Genomic DNA, 22,989 nt, shown 5'->3' on the forward strand with positions numbered 1-22,989 from the left:
AACTTAACAAATATTGAAGATAATAATCCCCAGACATTTGACTGAAAAGAATCTCCCACAACATATTAATGTCGATAGCAATACAGCTGATTATTCATGATCAGTAGGACTATGTTCTTGATTTGGCCCATTTTGATGTCAAAAATTCGATGTACTTAACCTATTTTGGCCAATTTCCATCCGACTTTTATACTTCGAATTGTTTTTTTATTTAGTAACTATGTAACTGATCTTGGTTGTGGTAGTTTAGAAATGATCAGACTTGTGGTAGTCTAGGAAGGATCAGACTTGTGGTTGGTAACAGTCTTAATACTGTATTTGGGATTTGTTGGTGTTGAACCTTTAAAGGTGGATTGATATATTTTTGAAATGGTCATGTCCAATTTTTTTTATTCATAATGTTGCAATATGTCTTTATAATGTTGCCTTAGAGGTTGCTTTTTCTATTATAATTCACTAAAATAACAATACATTAGGACCAAAATTTGTTGCCATAGGTGCTCTATGGCAATGTTTAAATCAAAATAAAGTGTTGCAAATTTTGTTGCAATAAAAGAAAACAAACTACAGCAATGATTTAAATAGCATTGCTATAGAGAAAAAGTTGTTGCAATATGTGGCTCTGGCAATGAATTGAATTTGTTGCAATACATATGTTAATTCATTGCAAAAAGGGCCCTATGGCAACGGGGGCAAACTTAACGGTCGATTTTTTGAAAATTGTTGCAATAGAGACTATTGCAATGATTTTGTATAATATAGCAACTATATTTAGGGGTTGCTAAATGCAATCTATGGTATAGTGAATGTAAAAAAGATTTATGTGGTTAAACATAGTCAAAGTGTTAAAAGAACCTAACAAGTGTGGGTTCTCAAACACTCTAACTGATCATCTCTATTGACTGTAGGGCTTAATGAGCAAAATAATTATTTTGAACAGTGGATGCTCAGAGTATTTGGAATATAATCAAGTTATGTTGTCAAATTTTGAGAGAATTCAAGAAAGTGAATCTCTCAAATCTGAAGGAATGCAGTGTAAGAAGGAGAAAGCACAAGTTGAGGGGGAGAGAGATGAAAACTTAAATCTAGAAATGGAGTCCTAAGTCAATTACTGATAATTTGTCTATTCCTGATGGATTATCAAAGTACTGATGAATTTTTCAATATTGATGAGATTCATGACGTAGCTGCTACTGAAGTCATCGATGCAAACGTTGAGGGGGAGGATATTGCTTTAAAATTTTCTTAAATTTTAAAAATTAGATTTTAGATATTACTTCAGCTCCTGATGGACAAGATTTAATTTTCTTGAAAGGACGGTAACATTATCTCTTTCGTAATTTTGATTGATGTAAATTGATTTTATTCGTAAGAGTAATCATGATAAATTTGTCATCAGCGTTCTTTTACTCTTGGAAATAGCAGTAAATAAAGAGACTTTTCCTTTAGTTGCATAAATATGTGTAAAATTAGGCATGATTTCTTAATTACTACTCGTCTATCTGTAGCGTCTCTTCAGTTTCTCACGTCTCATTCATCTATATATACATGTATTCTATCTCTTAGTATAGTCATCTTCTAAAACTCTAAACGCTAAGCCCTTCTGCAAACAGACTTTCAATTTTTCTTTCTCAAAACCAGGCGCACACACATGGCTCATGTTCAGCTTTATCATCATCATCATGGGGCTTACCTACCAGTTCGCATTCCATTTGAGAGGAATCTGTACTATGACCCCTTCGGATTTCGTGTCTACATAGACGGTCAGGCTTTTCATCCTACTGACGTCCCAGAGTCAGTAGTTCATGGTCTCTCTTGGGGAGATCAGTTGGAGATCCAATTCTATACATTGGAGACTCATCTCAAAGTAGAACGACGAGAAGAGGAGGAGGAACATCGCCGCCTAGAGGCATTAGAAATTCACAGAGAATATCATCTCTCTTTCTATCTCTATGTCTAAAATATATCGTCGCCGAGAGTTGGAAGGAAAAGAGGGAGTTAAGAAGAAGTAGAAAACATAGGAGTCCTCTAGTTCTTACTAATTTGGATTTCTTTGTATTTTTATTTTCTTTTTAAATATTTAGCCATAAAAGCTTCACCTTGATCAGGAAGCTTATATGATTGCTGATCATGACATAATCAATCCCTGCTTACTCCTGTGTAATTAGCTAATTGTAATCATCTTAGTTTATTAATGAAAATTTCTTCGTGATGATGATGCAGTAGATAATAATGTATGTGTTATTTGACTGTTAGTATTTCTCTTAAATTTTAGATAATGCATGCATGAATAGTAAATACTATTATATCTGAACTCAATGTCATTTTAAAAGTTTAAGATTAATATCTACTTGAGTTTATTCTGAAAATTTGTCAAACAGTTGAAGAACACAAGTTCCAAGTAAAATCAAGGTAATATCAAGAAAAGTGAACTACTGAAAAAGAAACTGATGGACAATGAAAGGTTCAAACTTAATTTATTTCTCAAATATGACTTTTTGATTGAGATTATATATATTGCTGTTACAAATAAGTTCCTAAGAAAATTCGGTTTCAAATTGAACTTAATCGTTCACATGTCATTCAAATACAAGTCAAGTAAATCTGACAAAGGATGGTTATCAAATTATAATTTAGATCATGAATTGATGTTGAATTATCCACTATCGATACTATGAAACAAGACATCACGCATCTTGGTTTTCGGTATCATCAGATATTTACAATCAAACACATATACACCTCTGATTTATCTCAAATTGAATACTCCAGTTGTAAAATACAACCTTGAGAGGAGTTGGTTTTCAAGAAGAGTTTTACAAGGACAATCATCAATGAAACGTGGCTATCAAATTCTGGTCAGTTCCTGACAAACTATCAGTTCCTGATATGATTGCTGACAAAGTTCCTGATGGATGTTCAATTTTTCAAGGATTGTTGTTTGATACCAATGGAAGAATTTTGGATCGATTGGTTATAATTTTCCAGAGAATCCTCAAGGGAATTGATACCAATAGAAAATTTTGGATCGATTGGTTATAATTTTCCTGAAGGGAATTATTATTTTTGAGAATAAAATTTCAATTCTGCGCTTAACAAATTCAAAGGCAGAGTTTGGAATTCCATCACATATTCACTACGTCTGAGGCAATCACATAAGAACCTTCATGTCAAAGTGGTGGAGCAGATCACACAGAGCCTCAAATCCCACAAGAACCTGCATCTGAATGTGATGTAGCAAATTAAGCAAAAGTTGGAGCCAGTCCATAAGAACCTCTTTCTCAAAGTGAAACAGATGTTGATCATAAAGCTTCAGAGCACACAAGAACCTGACTCTCAAAGTGAGCCAGCAGCTAGAAAAGTGTATGTTAATGGTGATATATCAGTTGCTGATTTCTCATAAAATACTGATATGCTGAAATTTCTGGAAATTCAGATTTTCACTACAACTCACAGGTAGCCTCTTCAAAATGATTATTATAAATAGATCTTTTAAATTAAAAAACCCTATTTATATGACTGAATACTACTTTTCTTTGCCACCTCTTATTTCTTTGACTTGTTAGACTGAGCTTTTCATGTGGGAATGTGTGAAAATACATAGTAAACATTATGATGAGAGGCAGTCTCTTGAACTGGCAAAAGGAGATGTAGTTTTGAGGCAGAAGATTTCATCTTCTAAGTGAGATAGTTATCACTCTTTATAGTGGTATAAGGTATGATGTGAGAAGTGATGAGATCACTTTAAAATAACACAGAGAATTAAGAATTTGTTCTTAGTTTGTTGCAACATCTTATCTGGACATTTGTTCTAATACTCATGGATGATGCTAATACTCTGGATGTTTACTTTTGGCAAGTGAATGCCAAAAAGGGGGAGAAGGAGAGTAGTCAAAATTCAAAATTCAAATTGAGTTATTCAAGTGATTCAAGTGGTTCAGAAATTTAAGGAAGAATTCGGAAGAAGCTACTAAACTGCTGAGTTCTATAGAAATATCAATCTTAAAATCGTAACATGTATGATGAACTGAATCTTGACAATGGTGGCAATGGTGTAAACTTGGTTTACAAATTTTGAAGGGGTTTTGGCATCATTGAATCAAGAACTTGTGCTTTATGACATAATGCATAAATCGGGAGAGATTGTTACGAAAGAAAATTCATTGATGCATCAGGAGGTCATTGGTATGAAGCGTCAAGGAAGAATGCAGCCATTAGAAACTGATATATGCATCAGGAACTGGTACGTAAGTATCAGTATACTGGTACTTGATTAGTATCCGAAAGACTGAGTTATTTAGGAAACAACATAATATTAATACTAGACAACTAGTTTGTGGGAAGATATTCTATTTTACATGATATGCATGAAAACAGATAACTATTGATAGATAATATCTTGTAATTGATAGATGTAGCTGTGTAGCATATAAACATAGTATTAGATTATACGAATGTATGTACAACGCGAGATATCGTTGCAATCTAGCAGCGGTTAAGAACAAAGTTCTTTAGAGAATTTTGTAATAATATTTATAAATCAATAAAGATTGATTTTGAGTATTGGTTGTTTACGAATATCAGTTTGGTATTTAGTTCTTAACAATGATATTTATCCGCTTTATTCTATTGTTTAAATTTCGGACAACATACAATCCTCACTTTCAAAACTTTTCCGAACTGGTTAAACTTAAACGTAATACATTATTTTCACTTGGTATTGTCTAAACATCTACAAGACACAAAGGTTGTAGCAATTGGACGTCATTTTCCAGCTAGCAAACAATAACATCTACTCCGATACCATTACAAGCCACTTTGATGCTTCCAAAATCCCAAGTGCTACCACAACTAGGGCACAAGGATAATAATAATTTTTACATATATGCTGTATGCATCATCAAGAATAATGGCCTGTCACTACTGTATTATGGTGGCAACAATCAGCCCTGTAGACCTTAAGCAATCAAACTTTGCAAGCCTCGATACATCCACAAGATACCTGGCTGTAAATGTCTTACAACATTGGCAACTTTTCCACCAAATTCTAAAACTTGTATTGCATCCTGCCCAGTGCCCATGTTAAACGATAACACTGCAGGAGTGTTATAATGGATTGTGTTGTATTTACAACCTAATCTTCCTCCTAGTCACCCTGAGCTCTCACAGGAGCTCCCAAGATTCGCCATTATGTCTTGAACCAACAATCTGATTATATTTCGCCCTGATGACCTTGATATTTCAACACACTCTTGCAGGTCTGCATCACACGCAATCAAAACCCATTCTTGATCATCATCTAGATACTTAAGATCAAACGTACCTACCTCTAATTTTACCCTCTTTGACACTTCCTCCTCCAACTTTATAATGCCAGAACTTAATGGCAACCTGAACCTAATTATATCTTCTTTGTATGTTGCCTTTACTGTCACAGTCTTCACTTCGGTCCTAGATGGAATTTGTGGCTTTTCCTCAAGGTGCGGAACCGATCCCTTGAGAAACTCATCACTAGGAGGCTGATTTGCCCAACTGGACTCTGGTATCCTTTCATCAGGAAAAGTCCCTCCTGTTTGACAGAGATTTGTTAAATCATGTGAACTTCCTGCATCTTCGATTAGCATTCCCCCAAATAATTCTTCAGTTTCTGCTCCTACAACTACATTAGGAACGGGAAATGCAACAGGTAGATTTGCCTCTTTAATTGGTTGACGAGCCATTTCAAACGAGGCCCCTACTTTCAAGCAATCCTCACCCAAAAGAGAAACTACTTGATCATTTTGCGAGGAATTATTCACATTAAAGGGGCTACCTTGGGCTGAAGCATGAGAGGTAGGAGTGCCAGTGCTGTGTTCTCTTGATCCACTGCCTGTTTTCGACCGATTTGAACCTTCACCCAACTCCGGTATATATCCCCCTTGCAAGTGAATGTATTCATCCTCACATTGTAACCTTCCTCCAGAAGGAAGGTCTATATTTTCAGCTTGTCCATCATTATTAATTTCTGCTCTAACCTCAGATGGTATAGAAACTGGTGAATTCTGTGGACTAGATCCATTCAAACTGACAGGCCACGAAACCGAACCCACCCCAGCCGGAAGTGAACTTTTAGCCAACGAAGTTAAAGTAAATGTACCTTCTGCACCTTGCACAGATTCAATTACCCGCTTCAGCTTGGACAAGGAACGATTAACTTTATTGATTTTGCGAGACGGCCACCTAGATATCCCATGTTGCCTACATATGCGCTTCATAGTTGTAGGGCAAACTGTAAACGTAAAAGAGAACATCAATAGAAAATCTCACAAGTTGAAGTAATCACAAAAATATAGGTTTTATGAAAATTCTACATCATCATAATTACAATGCTCATAACAAGAATCGGCAGCAAAATTTACAAGTCAAGGAATTATGAGCATACCACCAAGACTTTTTGCAGCATCCTTTAGGCTGCCAGCAAAATATTGCTGCAGTACCTCTAAGCTGATGGATTTCTCAGCCTTTCCACGTTTTCTCTCTGATTTCTTTTTTGCATCTTTATTTTCTGATAAAGGAGCACCATTTGAAATTTCCCCAGATCCGGCAACATTAGCTATATTAGTTACTGCATCAGACTTCTGTATTATCGGCTTTCCTGACAAATCAACATGTCCGTTTTCTCCATCCCTTGTTACAGTACATGGAATTACATTAGATTCTAATTTTTGAACAGATATAATTCTTGAATCAGGATCCCCATCTGATGATGCTTCAATAACTTCCACAGATCTCCCCTCCTCGTCAAGTTCTTTCCCAGAAGCAACCTTAAGACTTCGAAATTGCTTCTTCATAGTTGCCAGCATCGTATCCAACATGGTGTAATGCTTATTACCCTCCAATGTGTTTGGTGGCATAAAAAACTCCAAAATGTAATTATCATTTCCTGTATGACTACTCTGTAAGCATATAGCAAAAGAGCTACTTAGTCCAAACATACGAGCATAATGTACCAAGGGGTACTCAGTTTTGGAGAACTTGGTAATATCTTCACAGAAGCAGGAACTCTGGGAAGAGAATGATCTCCCTGCAACACCTTGCCCCTTCAGCAAGTGATGTTCAGCACAAGCCTCACGGAAGCCCCACATGTGATAGTCTACAACATAGTATGCCACATCAGTTGTAGACATGCATACTTGACCCATGCAACTTCCATCAAAGCTACTGCAGCTCTTTTTTAAACCACCACCATAAGCTAGAACACTCCGATGCCTGCAAGGGACCCAAGTCTGAGCCAGAGGTAATTTGTGGGTTTCACATACCAAAGTCAATACTTCCAAGATCTCAGCTAGTGCATTTTGACGGCCTTTATTGCAAATCTGGTTTATGAACATGCCAAGTGAATGATTCTAAGATCAGATAAAAGTATATGTATACACTAATACCAAAATGAACATATGGCATAGAGATATCAACACATATATAACAGTTTTGTACTTTGCTTGCCTGTATGCTTGAGTGATCCAAGATGTCTGAACTTTTCAAATTTACGGCCTGCAAAAAAACTATAATTATGTAACTGACGAGTTCTAATAGCTTCTAATATTAAATTTATAATGAAGTCTACATATTCCTGTTTTCAAGATCAGGGGACCACACTAATTGCGCTTGAGTTAGCAAAGTTTGAATGGTCAAGAATTGGAGATCTGAACACGCTTTACTTCATTCAAGTATAAAATGAAAATCTCTATAATGTTGTCAATAAAATGAGTCACATGAGAGATGCATATAAACATCCTTGCTTTTTTGCTTCTGTAATTCTGTATTATACTTGAGGATCAATATCTGTAATTATGTAATTATTTCGATATCTTGATTTAGAGTATAGTAAACTTTGTGTCCTCGTATTTTGCTCAAAAGACCTCTTTAATACTGTAATTCAAAAATGAGCACTTGATATATCAATGTTTCCAGTTCATCACACTTTGTTGCATTCCATAAACTTCGGTCAGCTCCGTTAGTAATTTCGGGAGAAAATGCACTTTGTGCACTTGAACTTTATTGAAAAACACCACTTGCAGTATTCCAGTTCGAATATATAATAAGATCCGTGTACACAAAGCGCACTTTATGTAAAGAATGAATACATAAAGTACACTTCACTTCCTAAACTTTACTAAAAAGTTAACTCAAATTAATGGAATGCAAGAAAGTGTATTTAAATATAAACATTAATATTTTTCATTATGAATTGTAGTATTGCAAGTGGTGTCTTAAGTAAGTGGGAGTATACACAGTGCATTTACTCTTTAATTTATGATTAGTTACAAATATTCATGAAGAAGAAATATAAATAACACAAGAAGCAATGGGTAGTATCATCACCGATCTCAAATTGAGAAGTATCCTGTAAACATAGCCCACCCCTCACAACCAAAAGTCTAAAACCATGTTTAAGTAACTGGTCCATCTAAAACCTTAAAGTGGTTAAATTTTGAGCTTACAACAATCATATTTTTTTTTATAACAAAACCCTTGCATATAAACAGTTTTGTATGTTTGTATCTAGGCTAAAGTAACAAGCCTGTGACATAAACAATTTTCTCAGCCGCACTTGAGAAAATACCATTTAAACTTTAAGTGATGCATAACTGGCTTATTAGCAACACTAACGCTGTATAAAATCTTTTAAGTTTAACAGAAAACAGTTAGATACTTCTCACACTATTCTTTATCTAGTACGCTAGGAGTCTTCACTCGCTCGCAGACCTGCGTACTCAATTTTTGGGTATTCTTGTTGAATAATTAATCCTGTGATTAGTTGATTACTTAACCATTGAAGTCTTATAATGCATCAGTTGTTTTATCAAGTAAATGTTATGCAAATGATTAAGTATAATGAACTTTTTATATTTGACTATTTAGTTTAAGTATGAACGTACTCTTGAAATACATGCATAACATATAGTTATAATGGTTTTATATTTGGTTTCATCGATCTCTAATTGAGAAGTATCTTAAACATAGCCCACCACTCACAACCAAGAGTCCAATACCATGTTAAGTAACCGGTCCATCTAAAACCTGAAGGTGGTTGGATTATGAGCTTACAACAAATCTATCATTTTTTTTAACAAAACCCTTGCATATAAACAGTTTCGTATATTTGTATCTAGGTTAAAGTAACAAGCCTGTGACATAAATAACTTCCTCTGCGAACTTTAAAAAAAAATCATTTTAACTGTAAGTGATGCAAAACAGGCTTATTAGCAACATTGATGCTGTATCAAAATCTTTTAAATTTAACAGCAAACAATTAGATACTTCTCATACTACTCTTCATCTATAAGCCAGGAGTCTTCACTCGCAGCACTACGCACCCAATTGTTGGGGATTCTTGTTAAATAATTAATCTTGTAATTAGTTGATTACTTAACCATCAAACTACCTTATAATGCATCAGTTATGTTATCAAGTAAAAAATAAAAATTATGTAAATGATCAAGTATAATGAAATTTTTTATTTGCCTATTTGGTTTAAGTATAAATGTACTCTTGAAACTCATGCATAACTCATATAGTTTTAATATTTGGCAAAACTATATTAAAATCGCACCCCCCCCCCCTCCCCGCCGCCTAGAATTCTGTAGCAGCAAACAAATCACATAATGATTATATGAGTCAGCTATGGGTTAAAATTACCTAACAACAAAGAATGCTAGAATTAATAGCAAAGTCCAAGTATAGATAGGCATATGAAGAAGATGAAGGTAGAAGCTACCCACCTCAAGTGCTTTGCAAACTTTATCAACCTCAGGTGCATAATTGATTTTCTGCGAAGTCATTATGAGCTCAAGTACACCAAGACAGGCCCCACCAGAAGGCTCAAACACTGGAAGAGCTAACGTTCCTTGAACATTGTAATGCAAAGCATAGTCAAGACGAGGATATTCCTTACTTGAGTAATACTGCACATTAGGTGTCCATTCAGGAAGTTTCTGTTGAAAGACACGACCAGGAAGACCAAGGAGGTTGCTCTCCCCATCAACAGAAAACATGTACATCACTGATGCCATTCTATACTGATGCAGTCCACTACTATTGAGGCCAAGAACAAATGGCTGGCCTGAAGTTGTGAGTACATATCGATCTCCCTTCTTCACAGGTGCCCAAATCTGTGCTAGAACATGTTGTTCAGTCGATTCTTTGAAGTAGCGAAGAGCTTGCGTCATCCTCTCCTTAATCAAACAAGACCCGTCTGAATAATCTAATGGAACTAAACCCAACAGTGGTGAAGGAAGACTCTTTTTATCATTACTCGAACATTGCTTATTGTCATAAGTCAATTGTGGATCACCTACACATGATACAAAAGAAATTGAAAATGAAAATTCATAGTGCAGGCAAGCTTCGCAGTCAGCATAAGGAATAAAAATAGAGTCCTACCCAATTTAAAATCCGGTGAATTCCATATATAAATACATGGGTCCTGGTCCCTGACATACATATGTATGTATGTCAGGGACCCTTAACCAACACTCCTTTTCTCGTCGTCAACACTCATTTTCTGGCCGTTGGATGAATATCCAGCTATCAGGATTACAACCTCCGGCCAGCGCTTAGACGAGACCTGTCCAGCACTTTTTAACCGCTGGACGGGGAAGTTTAACCCTGTCCACCGGTTAAAAAGCACTGTATATATCAAACTTTTGTTATAATCCTGGCCGCTGATCCAACAGCCAGAAGGCTGTGTGTTGGTTAACTGGTCTCTTGGTATACATGCGGGGGACATATATGGAAACAACTCAAACAAGCATCCCAATTCAATATACACATAGTAATGACCAAATGCTTAATTAATAGATCCTCAAAATAAGTGTAGAAATGAATGAGAAACAGAGAAGATGAAAAGAAGGAGCTTACATGAGGGTAAAAGAGGAAGAGAAACCCCAGTAAGCGGAGCAGAGAGAGCAGAAGCATCATCAGAAAAAGGCCAGAGAGGAGAGAAAGGCTGGTCGGAGAGAAGAAAAGGGGAAGCCGGGTCAGTCGAAATTTGATCGAAGATCCAAGAAGCATCAAGATCCAAGTCAACATCCATCATCATCAAAGACTCTCTGTCTATTAACCCAACTGGATAACTAGCAGAATTCCCAGGCTTCCTCGTCGAATTCTTTGACTTGTCTTCATCTTCAACTGCTTGTGGTTCAGACATGGTCGATATTCTCCGAACACAACTCACTCTTGTTGTCTTGTGTTGTGTGACCGCTGAATAAAGATATTATCAGTAATATTAATAAAATGATGGAAATGATAAGGATGTGGGCTATTTGCAGGATGTGATTCCAATGGAATAATATATTGCACAACTTGCAATTATTTAATTATTTGTTTTTAATTAACAGCAAGAAGAGAGTAGCGGTGACTATAAAAGGTTAAAAGAATGGACCATGGATTCAACTTGCATGCTGCTGCTTGACGTCTTCTACTTCTCCTTGTGGCATGTGCAGAAAAGGTAAAAAAAGTTTTAGTTATGGTGTCCACTGCTAATATCCACCGAGCATATGGGGAGGACTTGGAGTTGGGGAGCATATATTAATTTTGAGCCGCGCGGGTGTGCGCGCACTCCCGAGTGATGTGTCCGACGAGTAGGATCAGAATAAATTTTTAGCAGCTGGTGCTTAAAAACCACCCAACGTCTCGTGTTCGGTGGGTTTTTTTAGCGAGACATGTCCGAAATAGCACAGAGCTTCTCTTCTCTCGCACATAATAATCATAAGAGTATTTTGCTGGTTACAAACATCGTTTCATTAGAGGGCCGTTTTGGTAAACTTGAAAAAAGTGTTTCATACTTAATGTAAAGAAGTGTGCCGGAAGTGAGTAGTAAATTAGAATTTATAAATGATTAAACTGTTTGTAGAAAAAGTAGAAGTCCAGAGACAAAAGTTAGCATTCTCTACTTCTTACAAGTGCTTCTGGCCTTTTACACAAACCGTTCGAGAAAAGTAGTGATCGACTTTTTATCAAAAAAAGTGAAAAGTAGCGTTTTCTAAACAAGCACTAAATATAACCCAATACCGTAACTTCTTCTTTTGTTAAATAGTCGTACTCTTTTTTTTTTTTTTTAAATAAGATTTTGAGGTACTTATAGATTTAATTCATTGAAATTACATCCAATGAAATTGAAAAATTATAAATCTCCAAAATAATAGATAGAAAGATTGTAAATAGGGCCATTGCGACAACCATCAAAGGAGCTGTTCCCCGGGGACGACTTTGCCATAAGGTAAGGTGAGAAGAGGAGTTTTAGAATACAGCAAGGTTACACATAATAAAATCAGGAGCAGTATACAACCATTCGTGAGGACTTGACATAGTGTAGACAACTTGTGCTAATTTATCGGCCCACTATTTGCAGATCGGTTACAAAGACAACTAACATTTCCTTCTGAGTAATTTCCTACAATATTCGACAAGAGTATCAAATATTGATCTGCCTTGACTATCTCGACTGGCCTCCATCAATATCTTGGAGTCTGGCTCGAAGATACACCCATTGCACCTCCAATTTTTAATCCATGATAATGCTTCTTTGAGACTCAAAAGCTTTAGCCTCTCTTGCCTGTGATCGACCTCTTACTTGTGTAGCCTGAGCACGAACAAATCTTCCCTTGTCACCCCTGACCACACATTCAGCACCTACAAATGTACTCCTCTGCTGACAAGAAGCGTCAAGGTTAATTTTCAGCCATCTAGCGGAGGTTTAGACCACTACTGCCTTCACGTCGATGTTCCTCTTGCGTTTCGATTTCCTTGCTCGTTAACCTTTCTCCACTCTGTTAACATGTTCAACGCCATTAATTTAATTCCAAATGCTGACATATTGATCTTCTCCCGCACCCAGTGGCGGTAGGGGATACTCTAACCTCAAAAAAGCAGTGTATATTTTTCTTTTAGCCCCCGCTGAATTAGTGATGTCAATATTTTTTAGCCTCCGCTGAATTATAAATGTCACAGAGAGGGACTTATTGTAAAAAAAAAAAAAAAGAGAAGGCACTTAGTTTAAAGAGAGTCTAATCAACAAATAAATTCAAACAGATACACTCAGAGCAACTCCAACAAACTTATTAACTTTTCTCTAAAAATAATATAAACAATCAACTCTTAACTATTTAAGAGGTAAAATTACACAATATTCCTTACATACGCTCTCTATCTATATCTGTTATTAAAACATGCATACCTACAAACTAGGAGCTAGGATGAAACAATGAACCCATATGAAGAATATGCAAACTACAAACTAGTATCATGCGTGCTGAGTACTTTGTACATGGGAAAAATAATATAAAATATAGTTATGAGGGAGAGTGTCAAAGCTTCTAAGTTTTTGAAGAGGTGCTAGGAACTTGTTGTAGTTCATTTCAACTCCATATTCTTCAAATTTTGGCTAAAGAGCCCATATGAAGAAGTTTTTGGACATGCTCTCATAAGGAATCCTTTCCTGCAGTGCCAAACACTGTTGTGTATTTTCCCAGACTACCCAGCATTCCTTTTAACTTCCCAATCTACCTACCTTTTCACTCTCTCACCTCACTCTCTCACCTTATTCCACTCTCTCTTATTTTCTCTCTCTCTTCACCTATTCTATCACTTCTTTTCTCTTTTTAACTAAACCAATTTATATTTACTCATTTTAACTTCCACCTTATATTTTTATTTGTAATTTAAATTTTATGTTTATTAAAATAAAATAAAAATTATATTAAAATAAAAATTATTAAATAAATATATTGCATGATATTAAAAATTATATTAAATAAATGTATCACATAAACACTAAAACATAATATATTACATAAAAATAAAATACATCAATTAAACATTAAAATAAAATTCATTACATAGGAAATAAAATACACCCCGAAAAAAACATATATAATTAGGAGATATCAACTAATCACCATATCTTGGGCATCGTGAACTATGTCTTGTGTGACCTTCTTGTCCGCATCGCCCACATACTATCATTTTTCGAGGATTGTTGTCCATTTCTGTACGAATACGTGAGCTTTGACCCTTCTGTCCTCGTTTATTTTTTTCCTCTTTGTGGCTTCATCAGCAATCAGAATCCCGTACATCTCTCAATTGTTTGCTAGCGAAAATGTCCAATATGCTTGATTGGGGATTGTGTTAAATTCATACTTCCACATTTCAGAAAGAGTTGATAGATAATGATATGATTCAATGTAGTGCTTCCATTCTAGGTTGCAAGGCAAACAACCTGCCACAATATGTGAACATGGAAAATGATATCGGCTCCATTTTTCATAAGAGCAAAAACCTCTACACAGATCCACATTTTGTTTGTTGCCACCTTTCCAAGATCCATTCTTGGTTCTGTATTGTGCAGTAATGATATCGAAGACACCCCTTTGTTCACTGTAGGGAATAACCCTATGTGCAGATGATTTTTGCTTAACAGTTTCAAATAACTCCCTTAATTTTTTACAAAAAAATTGACTTTTTTGAAGGTCATCCAGAGTTTGAGTCCTTCTCTTAGCAATTAACTTCACAGATCGATAATATATGTACTCCACCATTGCTGTGACCGGTAGAAATCGAGCGGAACGTAAAAGTCCATTGAAACATTCAATCAGATTTGTTGTTGCTTGACCATAACGATAACCTCCATCATGAGACATAGTCCACATTTCTAGTGGAATCTTTCGCAACCATCTTTCTGCATCAGGATTAAGCTCTCTGATTTGCATCATGGCTATCTCAAATTTTCGTAACTGAGATGTATTACCAGCCACCCAACACAACATCTTCAAATGTGAACCTCGAAAAGCAGAACTAAAATTGCTACGTACATGCAACAAACAAAATCGATGTATCCCCATTCACTGGCAACGCCATTTTCCACCCTTTTCATGTCTTCGATGATTCTAGAATGTCTATCAGAAATAATACAAACACCCTTTCTATTTTGACATACATATATTCGAAGATGGTATAGAAACCAAGACCAATTGATAGTTGATTCTTCATGAACTAAGCCATATGCAATAGGATACTGTTGATTATTTGAATCAGATGCCATTGCAATTAGTAGCTTCCCATTGTATTTCCCTTTTAAAAATGTACCGTTAATGCTAATAACAGATCGGGCATGTTGTCAACCGTCAATCATTGGCTTGAATGCCCACCAAACACGTTTACACACAGATGTGTGGGGGGTGACAACATCAGCTTCAGCATCAATTAGAGAAATTGTGCCTGGATTAAAATGCATTATAACACTAAGAAATGTCGGAATTTTATTATAAGAAGTCATCCAATCACCATAAACATCTGAGATTGCTTTTTGTTTTCCGATCCATGCCTTCTTATAAGTAACATTGTAGTTGTACATGGATGTGATTTGACTCATGATGTTGCTTACTTTCAGATATGGACTCTCTGTAATGTAACCTAATTATGCAAACATAATAAATAAAATTAATTAATAGTTTTATAAAGTAAACACAACTATGAGTATAAGAAATTTTTACTTACTTGTAGTTTGATCACGTTAGCAATCATCCTTGATGTAAGTTGCTTGTGATCTCGTTGAAAAGTCCTCAAAATGCAGTTATGTTCAGCAGGTAGTTTAGTGATTACAAAGAGTCCCGATCGCCTTGAATTCATAACCGGACTCTCCATGGACAATCTTCCACAACACATTTTGCCTCACATCGTGTTGTATCACTTTCTGTAACATGGTAATTTCTGGATTTTTTATATGATTTGATTTTATAGCACTAATTGCAGTTTTTTTATCTGCAAAATTTTGACCTTCAAATAAATCGTTATTGAGTGGATTCATGTTTGAACAATTACCTGATGAGACATTAATTTCTTCGATTGTAAACCAGGGAGCAGTTGGAATATGTTCTTGCTCATCATCTGAATCATCTTGTTCGTCATCTAAATTTTCTTGCTCATCACCTTAATCATCTTGCTCATCATTGTCTCTCTCATCGGCCACAACTTTATCTGTTTCTGACTCATAATGATAGTCTTGATCATCATCAGCAGCACTTAGATCATATATTGCACTTGATCTTGCGATTTCTTTGAGTAGGAAAGTATTCATGATAATAAAAATTTAAAAATCTAGATAATGAGTTTATTTGATTCTAAACTCCAGTGGATGTTATTTATAGAATATTTTCATACAAGCAATAATAATTTGAAGGGACAGCACATTAAAAATTTTTGAAGGGACAACACACTGAAAAGCTAATAGTTTTTCTTTAAAAATAGTTGAAATAGACTACCCACTAAAAAGCTGCTCACTCAAAAGTTGGATTTGACAATTCACTAGAAATTAATGTAATAACAATAATTTAAAAATCTATTAATACTATTTTTATAATCTTTTAATTCAACACTCCTTTAAAAGTAGTGACATGTCCATATAGAAATTAAAATTAATTAAGTGATTTAAAATAAAAAATAAAAATTTGTAATGATAATATAATTACAGTAAGTATATTTTAAAAATAAAAATAATATTGTTATGAAATATAAAAATTATACATTACGATTTATTTTAAATAGAAATGTAGGAGATAGGTTGGGTGGAGGAGAGATAATGAAATAAGGTGAGAGAATGAAAAAGGTGGGTAGAATGAGAAGATAAACAAGAAGGTGGGCATTGTGGGAAACTGAACTTTGAAACTGGGCACTGCGGGAATGGATTCTCTCATAAGTCATGGAGCCTGCAAAAAAGAGTCCATTCCCAAACTAACCTAGTTCGGAGTTGGTTTTTCTAAACTAACCTACTTTGTTCAATCATTCCCAAACTAACCTACTTTACTGTTCAAACTCAGTTTTTGTATTTTCTTTTCAATTTTCAAATTTTATTTCATTTATTAAAATTCTTTCATTTATAATAAATTATAGATTTATAAATATATCACAAATTTCATAATTTTCAAATATAAAACATATATTAAACAATACAAATAATATAAAATAATACTACAACTAAAATTAAAAGACTTCATAATTAATAAAAGACAATTAAACATGCAATTATGCGTTACTAATGTTTATTTTGAGGAAATCGTGAGCTACGTCTTGTATGGCCTTCTTGTCCACATCTCCCACAGCTTATAGCTTTTCTTGAATTGTCCATCTCTATCCGACTACGCTGACTTTGACCTCTCTGTCCTCGTTTATTTTTAATCTTCTTCAAATTCTCATCGGGCAAGAGCGTGCCATATCTTTTCCTATTACTTGCCAGTGGAAATGTCCAGTAAGCTTGATTAGAGAGTGGAAAAAATTCATATTTCCACATCTCATATAATGTTGTCAAACAATGAGATGGTTCAATATATTGTTTCCAATCAAGACTACACATCAAACAACCCCAAACTATGTGCGAACATGGGGAATGATATCGACTCCATTTTCCACAAGAGCAAAAGCCTTTACCAAGGTCAATTGTATGCGATCAACAATTTTCCATTGTACATTCCTTTTAGAAATGTACCATCAATGCTAATAACTGGTCTAGCACCTGCATCGCTTGATGAATCTTAATCATTCGCACCGTCACTACCGTCTAATTCTTCACTATCCAAGTCCTCACTATCAACTTCCTGATATGAGTTAAAATTGTCAGTTTCGCTTAAATTATAGACTGCAATCGATCTTCTTACTCCCTCATTGATAATTTCTTCCATTTGAATTTCCTGGGAAAGATAAAAATTTGTGTTATTTTGGCTAGCACCAACATTCGTATCTTGAGCCTGAAAAGGATTATAATTATCATAATAATTATTATTTTGACTCATGAAATTATCTCCAAAATCTGGATAATTGTTTGTATTTGAATTTTTCATGTGAAATGAAAATATACAAATGACAAAATTTAGTATAATGTGTACAAGCTTATAATAAGAATACTTAGAATGGAGAGAATTTTAAATAAACGTACTTTTGTTTGGTATGTTGTGTTTCACTGCAGGAGTCTAAATGCATGTATATATAGCCATTTTAAGTGGTACAATAATGTTAGAGGTGTTGAATTATTATTTTTTAAACAGTTGAAGTGACCCGACACTGAAAAAAATGAATAGCATGCAGCTGAAAAAGTAAAATTATTTTGAAGAATCTTACTGTTTGACTAGACTAAACTGCTCTTTTTTAAATTTTGAATAGCAGCTAGAAAAAGTTTACATTGAGGTGACAATTTATTTCCACAGATACATTATTTTCTTACAAGCAAACAACTTTACAGTAGATTTGACGATTCATAAAAAAAATTACAAAATAAATAATTTTAAAAATATAAATTTCACTTATTATTTATATAAGTCAATAATTAATTACAAATTCTAATATAAATTAATATTTATTTATTAATTAATAATAATTATCTACTTAAAATATAAATTTTATATAACCTGTTTAGTATTACCATATATATATATATATTATATAAAAGAATTTTAATAAATGAAATAAAATTTGGAAAATGAAAAAAAATTATAAAGACGAGTTTGAACAGTAAGTAGGTTAGTTTGGGAATGATTGAACAAGTTAGATTGGTAAAACCAACTCCAAACTAGGTTAGTTTGGGAATCGACTCCTGCAAAATAGATGAAAAGCTGGAAATGTCACTCTTCTTAAGACAGCAACCCGGTCTGTGCCAAATTTCTGGATCAGCTTATTGTTGATTCCGCTTGATTTATGTGAGTCAATATAGAAAAAGATGACTTCATACTGGTGAGGTGGTGGACAGTTAGAAATGAATTAAATGGATGGCCTTTGATCGTTTGTGTGATGTCGAGGAAGGCGGGTTTGGGTTTCAAGAAATTAAGGGACTTCAATTTAGCAATGCTAGATAAGCAAGATTGGAGATTGATGAACAATGATAACCCTCTGGTAACGAAGTTTATGAAAGCCCGATATTATGCTGATACTGAAATTTTAGATTCCATATTGGGAGCTAAAACCCAATTTTATGTGGAGGAGCATATTGGCAGTGCAGGAGGTAGTGAAATAAGGGGGAAGAAAGAGATTTGGTGACGGTAAGGATACACAGGCATGGAAGGTCCCGTGGTTGCCATGTCAAGAAAATGGTTTTATTACGAGTGAGATATATCAGGGATTAGATAAGGTGACGGTGAACACATTGATGTAGGACAATTACAGAGCCTGGGATGGAGATGTCATGTTGGATTTATTTAATGATCGAGATAGACAATTTATTCTGCAAATTCTGTTATCGAGTCGTTCTACAAATGACTAATGATACTGGTTACTAGATAATGATGGAGAGTTCACAATTCAAAGCTGCTATAGAAAATTGAGGGAGGAATGTGATTATGTGCATAGACCCTTTTGAAAGAAGATTTGGGGACTGAAATTACCTGGCAAAATTTTTGAATTTCCTACGGAGGGAATGTTAATGTGTAGCACGTTTGTTCATGGTGTTAGGCTCATACTGAAGACATGATGCATACGTTGTTTAATTGTTGTTTTGCAAAGGAATTGCGGCAGAGTGTGGGGGCTTCAAGACTTAATTCCAGCAAGTGCGGAGATGATGATAATGCAGACATTGAAACAAGCATTCAGCACAAATAATCAGCAGTGTGCACGGATAGCTCAACTCGTGGGTGTGGGATAAGAAGAGTATGTCTGTTTTTTGCGTTAAAGCTATGGTGACTAACTTATTGCAAGATCAGCAACGTGCTCAGAAGGAATCAAAAACCAGTTCAACAAATATGCAGTTACGAAAGTGGTGCAAACCTCCACATGGTTGGATTAGAATAAATGTAGATGCTGCTTATCGAATAAATAATGCTAGATATACAGGTGCAGGATGCGTCACTCGTGATGAAAATGGGCAGTTTCTTAGAGGAACAGCTAGTAGAATTCGGGATTGTATGTCAACCAGAGAAGCTGAGGCATTGAGCTTCAAAGAGGCCGTAACATGGTGGATGCAATTCAAGGCATGGACCTCAGAAAAATTCCAACTTTCATATTATTATTGATGAGTGTATTGAGATACTTAAACATTTTGAGAAAGTTTTTGTGACCTTTGATCTTTGTGAATGAAGTAGCTCATGTGCCAGCGCAAGCTGCTTATTCTATGTCAGATTCAATAGAGTGGTGCACTGTTGCTCTAGATTTTATTTACAACCTTATTGCTGAAGATTATTAATATATGCAAGTACAAATTTTTAAAAAAAAACCTGAAAGTTTAGTGGGCAAGATGAATGTTACGATGACATATATTCATGAGGTGGGGTGTTATGAAATATAAGCCATAATTAAACTTAAGATTCTTTGGCCCGGAATTTACCACGCTTCTTAGACTCTTAAGCCAGTACACACCTGTGACTTATGATATGGATAACATTGCAAGTTCCCCACTTCAGTGCACACCACAAACAAGATAAAACAACAAACACCACAAACAATTGTTTGCCTTGTTACTCTTACTAGCCCCCCTCACCCTTCACAACTCCATTGCTGATTTTCTGTATCATAAGTAGAACATCTCACTACCAATATTATACTACTAGTATAACCAAGACATAAACTGCTACCACATAAATTAATTATATATGGGCAACTGTGCATCTTCCAAACGGATCGAGGCAAGTGTTGCCTCGGGTGCTTATAGACCTGCTCTGGACTTCGACATTAACAACATCCAAGAGCCATGGCGTACGGCACAACAAGACGAAGATGAGGATGAGGAGGATGTTGAGGATGAAATGAAGAAAGTGGCCTCATCCCCTGTAGCTTTAGACAAGCTCAACAGGTCCCTTGAAGCTGATCAAGAAGCTCCCCCTCCTACCTGGGAACAAGTCAAAAAAGACTTGGAATTCATCAAGCCCACGATCCAACCCACCATCCAGAAACCCACAGCAGTGATGCCCTCTAAGCCCACCTCCCCTGTTGCTCCCCTGCCACCCAAAAAGATCAAACGCAAGAGCTTCTCCTTTCACACGCTGGAGGAGCTCGATACCAGAAGGCCCTTACCAGAATCCGCCTCTGTGAGCAGTGGCTTGAGGAAAATTGAGTCCATGAACGATGTCAGCGGCTTGAGCTCGGTCAAGGCCGGTTTGAGGAAGACTAATTCAGTCAAGCAAGGTGGTAATTCGAGACCCGAGTCCACTGGGATAGACTCAGAAGGGTTCAAGCCGGTGAGACAGAATATTTTCTTGCTCAAGGATCGGATGGAGAGGCAAAAAGAAGGGAAGGAAGGCGGGTTCTTGAGGCGAGACCCGCTGAGTGATTACCCTGAGCTGTGTCCTCCAGGCGGAGCTGATTTAGTTGTCGTTTACACAACCTCATTGGGTGGCGTAAGGCGGACATACGAGGACTGTTACAAAGTGAGATCAATCCTGGAACTGCACCGCGTGGTATTCGATGAGCGAGACGTGTCGCTGCACGGGGATTTTCTGAGCGAATTGAAGGAGCTGGTGGGAGAAGGAGCTGGAGTTCCGAGGCTGTTTGTGAAGGGAAGGTATATAGGAGGAGTTGATGAGGTGGTGAACTTGAACGAGACGGGTAAGCTGAGGAGAATATGGAACTGGGTTGGGGTGGAGAGGGGGAGTGGACGGCAAGGTTGCGAAGGCTGCGGTGGAGCACGGTTCGTTCCTTGTTTGGACTGCGGTGGAAGCTGTAGAGTGGTTGTGGTTGTGGAGGGGAAGACTCAGAAGCAGAAGTGTCCTGAGTGTAATGAGAATGGTTTGATGCATTGTCCTGCTTGTTTGTAAAATGTAATATGCCTACATCTCATTAATCATTTCCTTGCCAATGCCAAATTTGTAATGTACCATAGTTTTGTTATGAATATTTGCCAGGAAACTTGATGCCCTGCATATTTGTCATTTGGTTGCTGTTAGAGTTCATCAGTTTATGTAGTGGAGTTTGCTTTAACTTAAAATAAGTACTTCCGAACTTCTTTTAGCACTTTAAATTACTTCTACTTTTTACGTGATGTTTGACAAAAGAATAAAACGTGATGTTTATTTTGAGTTTTTTAAGCTATAAGTTGGAAGATAGGAATATTATTTTTTCGGTTTATCAAACAATATTTTGTCTACTTTCTAGCAAAAAGATGTGGAATCTTCGTGTAACAGCAATGCCAAACAGCACATTAGTGATTTACATTTATTATGAAATTTTGAATTTTTAATATGTAATAAACTTTATTTATTAATACAGTCTCTTTTATTTAAATAATTTGATTATTGTCCTAATTTATAAATTTAAATAATCATCAATTAACTTATATGTAAAAGTTATTCAAACACTTTTAATAACTTATAAGTCAAGTTCAGTTATCACTTATAATTCATTTTTTTAGTTAGACACTTTTAATAATTTATAAGTCAAATCCTCTTATCTCTATTCATCAGTTTATGCAGTGGAGTTTGCCTTAGCTTAAAATAAGTACTTTCGAACTTCTTTTAGCACTTTAAATTATTCTGCTACGTGGCGTTTGACAAAAGAATAAAACGTGGTGTTTATTTTGGGTTTTTTAAGCTATAGTTGGAATCCAGGAATACTACTTTTTTATGCTTTTCACGATCTGTCCAGGTGTTGTTAAAAATTGTTGCACTGTTTGAAAAAATGTTGTTGTAAAAAACAGAAAGCTGTTGATAATTTTTTTATATTTACTTTAATTATAATATAAAAATATAATGTTTTTGCTGAGATTTAATAGTGAAATCTATAACAACTTTCTGCAAAAGGTGAAAAGCAACTTTTTCCAAAAGTATGGGAGAGCATGCTTTTTCTAAAAACAGTTTTTCAACGAAGAACTACTGTTCAGAAAAGCTGTTTTTTGGTTTATCAAACAGTTTTTCATCTGCTTTATAGCAAAAAACTGTTGTTTCTTTCTGTAACAGCAATGCCAAACAGCACATTAGTGATTTACATTTATTATGAATTTTTGAATTTTTTTACAAAGAATTTTTTTAAATTTATAAAATGTAA

The 22,989-nt window shown here is 35.4% G+C and overlaps 2 protein-coding genes across 3 annotated transcripts; one reads left to right on the forward strand and one right to left on the reverse strand.

Moving 5' to 3' along the window:
• Positions 1 to 4,662: 4,662 nt before the first annotated feature.
• Positions 4,663 to 11,566, reverse strand: LOC108202606 (protein NLP6). Of its 2 annotated transcripts, XM_017371078.2 has the most exons (6): positions 11,423 to 11,566; positions 10,900 to 11,241; positions 9,762 to 10,333; positions 7,474 to 7,530; positions 6,422 to 7,355; positions 4,663 to 6,268 (listed from the first exon to the last, which is right to left on the reverse strand). In XM_017371078.2, the coding sequence occupies exons 2-6, from the start codon at positions 11,186 to 11,188 to the stop codon at positions 5,151 to 5,153; spliced, it is 2,970 nt and encodes a 989-aa protein (XP_017226567.1). In that variant the 5' UTR covers positions 11,189 to 11,241; positions 11,423 to 11,566; the 3' UTR covers positions 4,663 to 5,150. The 2 variants fall into 2 exon arrangements, with proteins under 2 accessions (XP_017226567.1, XP_017226568.1); XM_017371079.2 differs by lacking the exon at positions 11,423 to 11,566 and having other exon boundaries at positions 7,483 to 7,530; positions 10,900 to 11,374.
• Positions 11,567 to 20,384: 8,818 nt separating this feature from the next.
• On the forward strand, positions 20,385 to 21,878 carry LOC108200660 (uncharacterized). The gene has a single exon (XM_017368887.2). It carries the CDS (start codon positions 20,604 to 20,606, stop codon positions 21,762 to 21,764), a length of 1,161 nt encoding a protein of 386 aa, XP_017224376.1. The 5' UTR covers positions 20,385 to 20,603; the 3' UTR covers positions 21,765 to 21,878.
• Positions 21,879 to 22,989: the final 1,111 nt, after the last annotated feature.

This window comes from Daucus carota, chromosome 9, assembly GCF_001625215.2.
Source record: "Daucus carota subsp. sativus chromosome 9, DH1 v3.0, whole genome shotgun sequence".
Classification (NCBI taxonomy): Eukaryota; Viridiplantae; Streptophyta; class Magnoliopsida; order Apiales; family Apiaceae; genus Daucus; species Daucus carota.

Coding starts and splice junctions, on each gene's coding strand:
- LOC108200660 (XM_017368887.2), top strand. CDS start 20,604: ATGGGCAACTGTGCATCTTCCAAACGGATCGAGGCAAGTGTTGCCTCG.
- LOC108202606 (XM_017371078.2), bottom strand. CDS start 11,188: ATGTCTGAACCACAAGCAGTTGAAGATGAAGACAAGTCAAAGAATTCG. Junction 10,334..10,899: donor TCTTCCTCTTTTACCCTCAT/GTAAGCTCCTTC, acceptor TATCATGTGTAG/GTGATCCACAATTGACTTAT. Junction 7,531..9,761: donor AAGTTTGCAAAGCACTTGAG/GTGGGTAGCTTC, acceptor GTTTTTTTGCAG/GCCGTAAATTTGAAAAGTTC.